The sequence below is a fragment of the Nerophis ophidion genome, linkage group LG05, assembly GCF_033978795.1.
Source record: "Nerophis ophidion isolate RoL-2023_Sa linkage group LG05, RoL_Noph_v1.0, whole genome shotgun sequence".
NCBI classification, from domain to species: Eukaryota; Metazoa; Chordata; class Actinopteri; order Syngnathiformes; family Syngnathidae; genus Nerophis; species Nerophis ophidion.
The window spans coordinates 71235624-71248935 of NC_084615.1; the positions used below are offsets into that span (position 1 = coordinate 71235624).

The window sequence follows — 13312 nt, forward strand, 5'->3', positions numbered from 1 at the left end:
CATACAGGTCACACTGAGGGTGGCCATATAAACAACTTTAACACTGTTACAAATACCCACACCAAACAAGAATGACAATCACATTTGAGGAGAACATCCGCACCGTAACATAACGTAACAAATACCCAGAACCCCCTTGCAGCACTAACTCTTCTGGAATCTACAATATACACCCCCGCTCCCACCAAACCCCACCTCCACCTCAACCCCCACTCACCCCATCTCCCTATTTCTGAGTATGGATGACCCGAACCCCTAGGGTTCGATCGAACCCAGGTTAAGAACCACTGCCCTAGTGTGTGAATGGGAGTGTGAATGTTGTCTGTCTATCTGTGTTGGCCCTGCGATGAGGTGGCGACTTGTCCAGGGTGTACCCCGCCTTCCGCCCGATTGTAGCTGAGATAGAGAATAAGCGGTAGGAAATGGATGGAATGAATGGTTAAAAAAAAACTCTTGGAATACTTCTTGGTTCATTTGCATGATTTGTCCAAGAGCCTTGATGATGTTTGGAAGGGAGGGAACTTATTTTTTTTTTTTTTTGGGAAGGCGCGTCTGGACAATCCAACCAGCGCGCCTCTTGCTTTTGTCGGTCACTCCACTGTTGGCCCCCACGGAGATAAAACATGCTCTAGAGACCAGCACAGTTGGATTCGATTAAATCGCGCCTGTTTTTTTTTTTTATTATCAATTGCAGTTTAATCATCGCAAAAAAAGGGGACGAGAGAAGGACCAGTAGAGAGTTGCAGCTGCACGCGCCGTGCGCACAGAGACGCGCGGGAGGACCCGAATCAGAGCGCAAAAAAAAGGGGAGAAAAAAGATGAACGCCACGGACATTCTCTGCCCAAACAACTTAACCGAGGCGTCATGTGGGAACGCCAGCGTCCCGCCGTACAGCTACATCGACATCACCACTTTTATGCACATCTTCCCGTCTATTTACGGCATCCTGTGCTCGGTGGGAGTCCTGGCCAACGGACTGGTCATTTACGCGGTGGTCGCCTGCAAGAAGAAGATGGTGTCGGACATCTACGTGTTGAACTTGGCCATCGCGGACATGCTCTTCCTGCTGGTGATGCCCTTCAACATCCACCAGTTGGTCAGAGACAGGCAGTGGGTCTTCGGGAACTTTATGTGCAAGGCGGTGGTGGTGGTGGACGTCAGCAACCAGTTCACCACCGTGGGGATTGTCACGGTGCTGTGCATTGACCGGTAAGTCCACTTCAACAGAAATAAATAAATAAATCATCGAGTTCATTGCTAATTCCAATAATGTAACTAGTTTCCATTTTCTTGTCCTTCAAAGAATAATGCAATTATACAAATATTGTATTGTGTAATTAGGATGTTGATGTTCCTCTAATTCAGGGTTTTCTACCGCTTATTCCCTTTTGGGGTCACGGGGGGCGCTGGCGCCTATCTCAGCTACAATCGGGCGGAAGGCGGGGTACACCCTGGACAAGTCGCCACCTAATCGCAGGGCCAACACAGATAGACGGACAACATTCACACTCAACTATATTGGGGGCGTGCATTTAAGGCGCTGCCTTTAGTGTTCTCTACAACCTGTCGTCACGTCCGCTTTTCCTCCATACTAACAGCGTGTCACATAATATTTGTGGCTTTTACACACACAAACACACACACACACACAAGTGAATGCAATGCATACTTGGTCAACAGCCATACAGGTCACACTGAGGGTGGCCGTATAAACAACTTTAGCACTGTTCCAAAATGCGCCACACTGTGAACCCACACCAAACAAGAATGACAAACACATTTAACCGAAGGGTCATGTGGGAACGCCAGCGTTCGGTTGGTAGAGTGGCCGTGCCAGCAACTTGAGAGTTGCAGGTTCGATTCCCGCTTCCACCATCCTAGTCACTGCCGTTGTGTCCTTGGGCAAGGCACTTTACCCACCTGCTCCCAGTGCCACCCACACTGGTTTAAATGTATCTTAGATATTGGGTTTCACTATGTAAAGCGCTTTGAGTCACTAGAGAAAAGCGCTATATAAATATAATTCACTTCACTTCACATTTCGGGTGAACATCCGCACCGTCACACAACAGAACAAATACCCAGAATCCCTTGCAGCACTAACCCTTCCGGGAAACTTCCAGCAAACTGACCAAAAATTAACGTTTTATTCATGCATTTTCTCTTGCTTGAATGTTTGGTTCATTCCATCCATCCATCCATGTTCTACCGCTTATTCCCTTTTGGGGTCGCGGCTGGGCGCTGGCGCCTATCTCAGCTACAATCGGGCGGAAGGCGGGGTACACCCTGGACAAGTCGCCATCTCATCGCAGGGCCAACACAGATAGACAGACAACATTCACACTCACATTCACACACTAGGGCCAATTTTAGTGTTGCCAATCAACCTATCCCCAGGTGCATGTCTTTGGAAGTGGGAGGAAGCCGGAGTACCTGGAGGGAACCCACGCCTTCACGGGGAGAACATGCAAACTCCACACAAAAAGATCCCGAGCCTGGATTTGAACCCAGGACTGCAGGACCTTCGTATTGTGAGGCAGACGCACTAACCGCCGTGTAATTTAATCTGGCCCTTGATGTAAAATCAATATAGCATTAGAGCTGGCCCGCCGGTGTTATCCAGCGTCGGTGCCGCTGTAACACCGCATTCACCGCTAATACTCACACTTGCCAACCCTCCTAATTTTCCCGGTAGACTCCCGAAGTTCAGTGCCCCTCCCGAAAATCTCACGGGGCAACCATTCTCCCGAATTTCTACCGATTTCTACCTGGACAACTATATTGGTGGCGTGCATTTAAGGCGCTGCCTTTAGTGTTCTCTACAACCTGTCGTCACATAATATTTGTGGCTTTTACACACACACACACAAACACACACACACACACACACACACAAGTGAATGCAAGGCATACTTGGTCAACAGCCATACAGGTCACACTGAGGGTGGCCGTATAAACAACTTTAGCACTGTTACAAAAATGCGCCACACTGTGAACCCACACCAAACAAGAATGACAAACACATCTCGGGTGAACATCCGCACCGTAACACAACAGAACAAATACCCAGAAGCCCTTGCAGCACTAACCCTTCCGGGAAACTTCCAGCAAACTGACCAATAATTAACGTTTTATTCATGCATTTTCTCTTGCTACTTCAAGGCTTGAATAATTGGTTCATTCATTATTGTTATTTTATTTTCAAATGTATTATTAGCCTGTGGAAAAAATGTAATATTTACCTCAGAAGATTGCAAATAGAAAAAAAGGCATTACATTTTTATTTAAATTTGATTTGATATGCCATTGATATTTTTATAATTATTATTATTATTATTTGAAACTGGATTTTGCATGTCATTAAAGTTATATAAGCCTTGCTTGTTCAATATTTAATACAAAACTTGTTTGGGTCCCTATTAAAAGGTTCATTTGTTCAACCTTGGCCCCGCGGCTTTGTTCCGTTTAAAATTTTGTCCCACTCTGTATTTGAGTTCGACACCCCTGCTCAACACGATAAGTAATGAATAATTCCACTTGTAATCACAGTGTTAAAAATAACGTTCAAAATATAAAACATTCTCATGCATTTTTAATCCATCCATCCGTTTTTCTACCGCACTTGTTCAAGAAGTTGCGTTAAAGGTAAGAAGGTATTTATTTATTATTGGTTAGTGTGGGGCTTGCCCTCCTGGGGGTTCTTCAGACCACCAAGCACCGACATGAGAGCCTGTTTCAGGGTTACAATATTGTTTTATTTTTATATTAGTCTCTCAGTTGCTTTCCAGCAATTGTCTTTTTCTCTTTCGTTCTCGCTCGCGCTCTAGCTCCAGCCCCAGCCCCAACCCCGTCTCTCCTCCTGGCTGCTGCTTATAACAGAGTGACAGATGATTAGATAACAAGGCCCAGGTGGGCCTTCTACACACCTGTCGCTGATTTCAAGGCCGATTCTGGCAACACCCCACTTCGCTGCAGGCCCGCAGGCCACGCCCCCCTCCACATTTAGCTTCAGAATAACAATGTTATTACAAAGAATAAGAGACCTATTATACTCTAGAAATGTTGGTCTTACTTAAAAATGCACGCATTTAGTTGTGTTCAGTGTCAAAAAAATATTAAATGGCTCTTAAGTAAATACATTCTAAAATATTTGGCTTTTTGGCTCTTTCAGTCAAAAAGGTTCCCGATCCCTGCTCTAATTTGTTTACACATTTATTGGCCAATTGATAGACATACCACTAATGCTTATATTGTCTTAACAAGTGGTTCTCAACCTTTTTTCAGTGATGTACCCCCTAATCAGAGCAAATCATTTTTGGTTGAAAAAAGAGAGATAAAGAAGTAAAATACCGCACTGTGTCGTCAGTTTCTGATTTATTAAATTGTATAACAGTGCAAAATATTGCTCATTTGTAGTGGTCTTTGTTGAACAATTTGGAAAAAAAAAGATATAAAAATAACTAAAAACTTGTTGAAAAATAAACAAGGGATTCAATTATAAAAAAATAAGATTTCTACACATAGAAGTAATCCATCCATCCATCCATTTTCTACCGCTTATTCCCTCATCAATTTAAAGTGCCCTCTTTGGGGATTGTAATAGAGATCCATCTGGATTCATCAACTTAATTCTAAACATTTCTTCACAAAAACAGAAATCTTTAACATCAATATTTATGGAACATGTCCACGAAAATGAATATTGCATTGTTGCATTTCTTTTCACAGTTTATGACCTTACATTCATATTTTGTTGAAGTATACCATTCAATTAATATATGTATAAAGGATTTTGGAATTGTTGCTATTTTTAGAATATTTAAAAAAAATCTCACATACCCCTTGGCATGTCTTCAAGTACCCCCAGGAGTACGCGTACCCCCATTTGAGAAACACTGGCCTAAACCATGAATTGATTCACGTGGACCCCGACTTAAACAAACTGAACAACTTATTGAAAAGGTTTGTGCTGAAAACAAAGTTTTGTTGTACTTGTGCAATGACAATAAAGACCAGGGGTTCGGAAACCTTTTTGCTGAGAGAGCCATGAAAGCCAAATATTTTAAAATGTATTTCCGTGAGAGCCATATCATATTTTTTAACACTGAATACAAGTAAATGCGTGCACTTTTTAAGTAGAACCAACATTTTTAGAGTATAATAAGTCTAATTATTTTTAATAACATTGTTATTTCTTGAATATGTAATAACTGATTGTTATAGTAATGCGTCGACAAGAACAGAGCAATGGTAAGTTTAAATCAATCAATCAATCAATCAATGTTTACTTATATAGCCCTAAATCACAAGTGTCTCCAAGGGCTGCACAAGCCACAACGTCATATACTAATGTGGGCTTTTTAAACATAAGATCATTGTCTCCCAAAACGTTATTAGTTAGTGAGGTCATTAGAGACAACAATCTTAACGAAACCTGGCTCAAACCAGACATTTTTTTTGCACCGAATGAGGCATCTCCTCCTAACTACACGAATGCACATATTGCCCGTCCCCTGAAAAGAGGTGAGGGTGAGTGGTGGAGGGGTCGCACTAATATTCAATGAAAACCTTACCCCCAACCTATGTAATAAATATAAATCATTTGAGGTGATTACTATGAGGTCTGTTGCACCGCTGCCTCTCTACCTGGCTGTTATCTACCGCCCCCACAGTACCCTATTCAGACTATCAGTGAGTTCTCAGAGTTTGTTGCTGATCTAGTGACGCACGCCGACAATATAATTATAATGGAGGACTTTAATATCCATATGAATACCCCACCGGACCCTCTGTGCGTGACGCTCCAGACTATAATTGGTAGCTGTGGTCTTACACAAAAAAATAAATGAACCCAGGCATCGCAACGGTAATACGATTCACTTCCTTCTTTCCTTCATGGATCTAAACTGATTAATAAAATGATTTATTAAACTTAACAAAAGCAGGCTACGAACAAAAATACTGGAGCTTACAGACAAAATAAACCAAGGGCGCTAGCATAAAAGCTAGGAATAGAAAACAGAAAAACTAAGATTGGCTCGAAGGCACACATAAAAGGAAAAACAATTCATCAGCGTCAGAGCTGGAATAAAACAAAGGCTTAGTGTGAAAAGCTAGCGAGAATAAACATACGTGAAGTCAGTCGATAGTGTTGCTCAAAGGCAAATTATGAACCAAGACTGAACAAAAAAAAGAGGAAGGCTTATATAGGGAGTAATCAAGGAGAACCAGGTGTGTGTAGAAAATGAGGAGCAGGTTAAATCAATGTGTAACCAAGGTGACTGACTCAACAGGAAGTAAGCTGGTCAGACGGAGAATGAGACAATGGAACAATAAACTATATGTGAAGATCCGAGTAACGGATCGCAACAGAACTGTCACGATCCGCTGAGCGGATCGTTTACTGTTTTGCCGTTTATATGTGTTTGTTCATGTTTAGTTCTGGACTCTGCCGATTCGTTGTGTTTGAGCACTTCCCCGTTTAGTCACCATGGCAACGTAGTGTGCTCCTCACGGGCTCCTGTCACACACCTGTTTTTGATTGTTATTTGTGTATTTAAGCCCACCTGATTCCTCAGTTCGTCCTCGGCTCATTATTTGCTAACGGCAACAATCACGTATGTATCCTCTGCTTATCTCTGCTTTAGTTGTGCTAAGTTCCATCTTAGCTTCGCGTGCGTTCGGCACCTCACCGTTTTGGAACCCTTTTTGTATCCTGCTAAGTTTAGTGTTAGCTTCCGTGCGTCGGCACGCGCTTTATTTTTCCACTTTTGTGTCAGTGTTCTTTTGTTTGATTACATTAAAATCAGTTTCTTACCTGCACTCCTGCTGACTGGTCGTTGTGCATCCACGAAGTGGCAACTCCGCGCAACAAGTGCGCCGAACACGTGACAAGAACAGGTGCGGTAGAAAACGAATGGATGGATTAAAATGCATGAGAATGTTTTATATTTTGAACGTTATTTTTAACATCGTGATTACCAGCGGAATTATTAATTACTTATCGTGTTAAGCAATGCCATTTAAGATTTATCTGAGAGTCAGATGCAGTCATCAAAAGAGTCACATCTGGCTCTAGAGCCATAGGTTCCCTACCCCTGATCTAACATAATAGTGGATCTAACATAATAGTGAGAGTCCAGTCCATAATGGATCTACCATAAGAGTGAGAGTCCAGTCCATAGTGGATCTAACATAACAGTGAGAGTCCAGTCCATAGTGGGGCCAGCAGGAGATCATCTTGAACGGAGACAAGTCAGCAGCGCAGAGATGTCCCCAACCGATGCACAGATGAGTGGTCCACTGTGGGTCCCGACTTTGGACAGCTAGCGTTTCATCTCTGGTCACCAATTATGTTCCCCCTGACCCCCCGTCCACGAAGAAGAGGGGGGCAGAGCAGAAAAGAAACAGCAGATCAACTGATCTGAAAGGGGGGTCTATTTAAAGCAGTGGTTCTTAACCTTGTTGGAGGTACTGAACCCCACCAGTTTCGTATGCACATCCACCGAACCCTCCTTTAGTGAAAAATAAAATGTTTTTCAAATTCAAGACAAAGTTATATGATCTTTTCCTGGTGCACGACCATGCATGAACATCACCTTGTTCAAAGAACAAAACCAACACAGTGTATGAACTCGTAACAAATTACACACCTGCAAATTAGTTGGGGTTCGGCTGTTGCCGTATCCCTAATATGCCGATAGTGAGAAGGTTTTATGTACACGATGAGTCGGGTGTGGCTTGAGTGGAGGCTCCACCGAACCCCTGAGGCCGACTCACCGAATCCTTAGGGTTCGATCGAACCCTGGTTGAGAACCACTGATTTAAAGGCTAGAGTATACAAATGAGTTTTAAAATGGGACTTAAATGCTTCTACTGAGTTAGCATCTGTTACCGGGAGGGCATCCCAGAGTACTGGAGCCCGAATAGAAAACGCTCTATAGCCCGAAGGGGAATCACTAATAAGTCGGAGTTCTTTGAATGCAGATTTCTTGCCGGGACATATGGTACAATACAATCAGCAAGATAGGATGGAGCTAGACCGTGTAGGATTTTATACGTAAGTAGTAAAACCTTAAAGTTACATCTTAAGGGCGCAGGAAGCCAAGATTCGATCGTAGGTTTTTCCAAGCCTTCGGTGCTGAAAACCTAAATGCTTTCTTGTCCAGTTCAGTTCTTACTTTGGAGCCCGAATAGAAAACGCTCCATAGCCTGCAAGGTTTTTTTGGGCTCTGAGAATCACTAATAAGCCGTAGTTCTTTGAACACAGATTTTGTTGCTGGGGCATATGGTACGATACAATCAGCAAGATAAAATGGAACTAGACCGTGTAGTATTTTATACGTAAGTAGTAAAAACCTTAAAGTCACCTCTTAAGTGTACAGGAAGCCAAGATTCGATTGAAGGTTATTCCAAGCCGTCAGTGCTGAAAACCCAAATGCTTTCTTGGGGACAGCAAATTGCAGAACATGCATTGGAACGCAGATTGTGACTTCCTTGTTTGTTTGTTAAAAGACAAGACAGATAAGATGGAGTGATACCCAGAATAGTTTTGTAGATGAACACATACCAATGATTGAGGCGTGGAACACATACAGACGTCCAGTTAACCATTGAGTAGAAGACACAATAAGTAAGGGGAGCGCAGTTGGTGATGAATCTCAGTGCTCCGTGGTACACACTATCCAGCTTGTGGAGACAACCATCAGTAGCATTCATGTACAACACATCTCCACAGTCAGTTACATGTAAAAAGGTTGTTTCTACCAATTTCTATTTCACAGTCAAAGAAAAGCAAGCATTGTTTCTATAATAAAATCCTAGTAAAAGTTTCAGGGACGGTGTGGGGCAGTGGGAGAGTGGCCGTGCGCAACCCGAGGGTCCCTGGTTCAAATCCCACCTAGTACCAACCTCGTCACGTCCGTTGTGTCCTGAGCAAGACACTTCACCCTTGCTCCTGATGGGGGCTGGTTGGCGCCTTGCATGGCAGCTCCCTCCATCAGTGTGTGAATGTGTGTGTGAATGGGTAAATATGGAAGTAGTGTCAAAGTACTTTGAGTACCTTGAAGGTAGAAAAGCGCTATACAAGTACAACCCATTTATCATTTCATTTATTTTTTTTAAACATACTGAATGTGCTCCTTAAAACTCAAGTTGTCATCAATTAAAAATTCTAAGTATTGAAAAGCAGATACTAACATAATTTGTTGCCCATTTCTGGTTAAAATGTTCTCCCACAGTGCTGATCTTACTGTTTTTGATGTGGTAAAGAACATACACTTTGTTTTCTTGGCATTTAAAACCACTTGAAGATATCAAAGTTGTTCTTGTACTCTGTCAAATGCTGTTATCGGAGGTGTTTATTACACTTTGCATTCATATTTTGGTGTTTTATACATTTTTTTTGTGTTTTGTTTGATTGTCAAAGATACACAACTACCGAGGAGCTGGTTTTATAAGTAAAAGAGGAGTGATGTTCATATGTTGTTAATATTCAGTGTTTTATCCTTAGGTGGTCTGTTGTAACTTTTTTAGAACTCTATCGGACATTGTGACTTTTGGTATTAGTGTTCCTGGAAAAAAAAGGGACCCCAACACACATACTGTACAGCAGATTTTTACAGCTAAATGTGTATAGATAATTTATACACACATACACCTTGGCCCCCCCAGACGCATTTTTTTCACTCAATGAGGCCCCTGAGTCAAAATATTTGCCCAGCTATGGCATAGACAATATATATATATCCATCCATCCATCCATTTTCTGCCGCTTATTCCCGTTCGGGGTCGCGGGGGGCGCTGGCGCCTATCTCAGCTACAATCGGGCGGAAGGCGGGGTACACCCTGGACAAGTCGCCACCTCATCGCAGGGCAATATATATATATATATATATATATATATATATATATATATTTATTTATCAATCCATCCCTCCATTTTCTACCGCTTATTCCCTTTTGGGGTATATATTTATATATATATATATATATATATATGTGTGTGTGTGTGTATATATATACTATATATATATATATAGTATATATATACACACACACACACACATATATATATATATATATATATATATATACTGCGATGAGTTGGCGACTTGTCCAGTGTGTACCCCGCCTTCCGCCCGATTGTAGCCGAGATAGGCACTAGCGCCCCCCGCGACCCCAAAAGGGAATAAGCGGTAGAAAATGGATGGATGGATATATTATATATATATATATTATATATATATATATATATATATATATATATATATATATATATATATATACATATATAAATATATACATATACATACATATATATATATATATATATATATATATATATTTTATATATATATATATATATAAAAAAAATTGTCCGTAGCAACCAAAAAAAACTCTAATTGATAATATATATATAGATATATATATGTATATATATATATACATATATATATATATATATATATATATATATGTATATATATATATATATATATATATATATATATATATATATATATATATATATATGTATATATATATATACATATATATATATATATATATATATATTATCAATTAGAGTTTTTTTTGGTTGCTACGGACAATTTTTTTTATTAAAAACGTTTTTTTTTTCCGCATCTTGTTATAGTTTCCCCCCAGTCCCCCACCCTGACTCTTACAACCTTCTCTTTTCCTTAATCGGGACCATGTGGTGATTTTAATCTACATTGAAACCACTTCTTTGTGATCTAGATCAGTGATTCTACAACTTTTTTTCACCAAGTACTACCTCAGGAAACACTCGCATGTCCAGAAAACTGTTATTTTTGGGACGACAGTCCTTGCATGCAAATGAAGTCCTCAATTCCCCACACCCTCCAAAAGAATCAGAATGTGTCTTCTGAAAACGTACATTGTTGAAATATGTATCATAAAGGTGAGCATCGCCGGAGTTTTTTTTGTTTTGTTTTTCAGACATGGTTGAAAATAAACTTCATATACCTCAACTTACGTGCATAATTGGCTCTATGCCAGTGCTCAAAACTCAAAACACTTTAATCTCAAATCGACATCTCCCATTGAAATGAACTGAAATCAGTTCAAATGGAAAACAAAACTGTACAATTTTAACATGTAGCTTGCCTTTTAAAAGAACCAAAACACTTTTAGATAACAAATATTGTATACAGACAGTACAATATAATGTACTACAAACAACTACAGTAGTTCCATGAAGTAATATATAAATAATCAACAGCATTTACTAAACCGTGTCCATAAAATTGCATGTAGTGTTAGTGGGTATGTTGGGTGTGATCTACTAAAACTGCACATGCTGGGTTTTTTGTGTGCTTCAAATGAGGTCATGGAAGAAAAGCTGCATTTTATGTGCTCCCAAAAAAAAAAAAAAGAAGAAGCAGCCAACAGACGGCAAAAAACATCATCTCAATTAGCTTTAATCAGCTCCTTAACCCACTTAGCGTGCAGCTGTACAATTATAAAAGGATGTTGCTGCATGGACGATACGTCTAATATAAACTTTCTGAGAGACCATGCAAACAGGTTGACACACACACACACACACACCCACACACACACACACACACACACACACACACACACACACACACACACACACACACACACACACACACACACACACACACATTCTTTGTTCCTCATCTATCTTTGCGTGTGTGTAACTGTGTCAGTTTCAGAGGTGCCATATAAAACGCAAAATAATGCTCGCAAAATGGTGATGAGTGTTGATAAATCACAAAAAATGCACTTTGCTCAGGCTTAGTAGATCGGCTTTGCGTGTGTTATCAAGTTTGCATGAGTTTTAGTACACCTTAACTTTTAGTAAATCCTTGTCTATATACTCATAACTTTAACATTCCTCTTGTGTTAGCTTTCTGTTACCATCTCTTATGTTAACGGGTCGGTTTTGACCCATGTCTTAAATCAGCTGTAAAATACACTAAAAAAAAATTATCTATCATCCAATTAGTTTTTCATCTCTTGGATGCTATTATCGTAGGTGTTTATTACACTTTGCATTCATATTTTGCTGTTTTATACATTTTTTTTGTGTTTTGTTTGATTGTCAAAGATACACAACTACCGAGGACCTGGTTTTATAAGTAAAAGAGGAGTGATGTTCATATGTTGTTAATATTCAGTGTTTTATCCTTAGGTGGTCTGTTATAACTTTTTTAGAACTCTATCGGACATTGTGACTTTTGGTATTAGTGTTCCTGGAAAAAAAAGGGACCCCAACACACATACTGTACAGCAGATTTTTACAGCTAAATGTGTATAGATAATTTATACACACTTACACCTTGGCCCCCAACACGCATTTTTTTCACTCAATGCGGCCCCTGAGTCAAAATATTTGCCCAGCTATGGCATAGACAATATATATATATATATATATATATATATATATCAATCCATCCATCCATTTTCTACCGCTTATTCCCTTTTGGGGTATATATATATATATATATATATATATATATATATGTGTGTGTATATATATATATATATATATATATATATATTATCAATTTGAGTTTTTTTTTTTTTGCTACGGACAATTTTTTTAATTAAAAATGTCTTTTTTTTCCGCATCTTGTTATAGTTTCACCCCAGTCCCCCACCCTGACTCTTACAACCTTCTCTTTTCCTTAATCAGGACCATATGGTGATTTTAATCTACATTGAAACCACTTCTTTGTGATCTAGATCAGTGATTCTCCAACTTTTTTTCACTAAGTACTACCTCAGGAAACACTCGTATGTCCAGAAAACGGTTATTTTCGGGACGACAGTCCTTGCATGCAAATGAAGTCCTCAATTCCCCACACCCTCCAAAAGAATCAGAATATGTCTTCTGAAAACGTACATTGTTGAAATATGTATCATAAAGGCGAGCATCGCCGGAGTTGTTTTTTTTTGTTTTTCAGACATGGTTGAAAATAAACTTCATATACCTCAACTTACGTGTTTAATTGGGTCTGTGCCAGTGCTCAAAACTCAAAACACTTTAATCTCAAATCGACATCTCCCATTGAAATGAACTGAAATCAGTTCAAATGGAAAACAAAACTGTACAATTTTAACATGTAGCTTGCCTTTTAAAAGAACCAAAACACTTTTAGATAACAAATATTGTATACCGACAGTACAATATAATGTACTACAAACAACTACAGTAGTTCCATGAAGTAATATATAAATAATCAACAGCATTTACTAAACCGTGTCCATAAAATTGCATGTAGTGTTAGTGGGTATGTT

The 13312-nt window shown here is 39.7% G+C and overlaps 1 protein-coding gene across 1 annotated transcript in view; it reads left to right on the forward strand.

Moving 5' to 3' along the window:
- Positions 1-596: 596 nt before the first annotated feature.
- Positions 597-13312, forward strand: part of mchr2b (melanin concentrating hormone receptor 2b) — a 52485-nt gene continuing 39769 nt past the window's right edge. Inside the window, exon 1 of the mRNA XM_061901922.1 lies at positions 597-1210. Within this exon, the coding sequence (XP_061757906.1) occupies positions 819-1210 (392 nt within the window). The 5' untranslated portion in view covers positions 597-818. The remainder of the gene's footprint in view (positions 1211-13312) is intronic.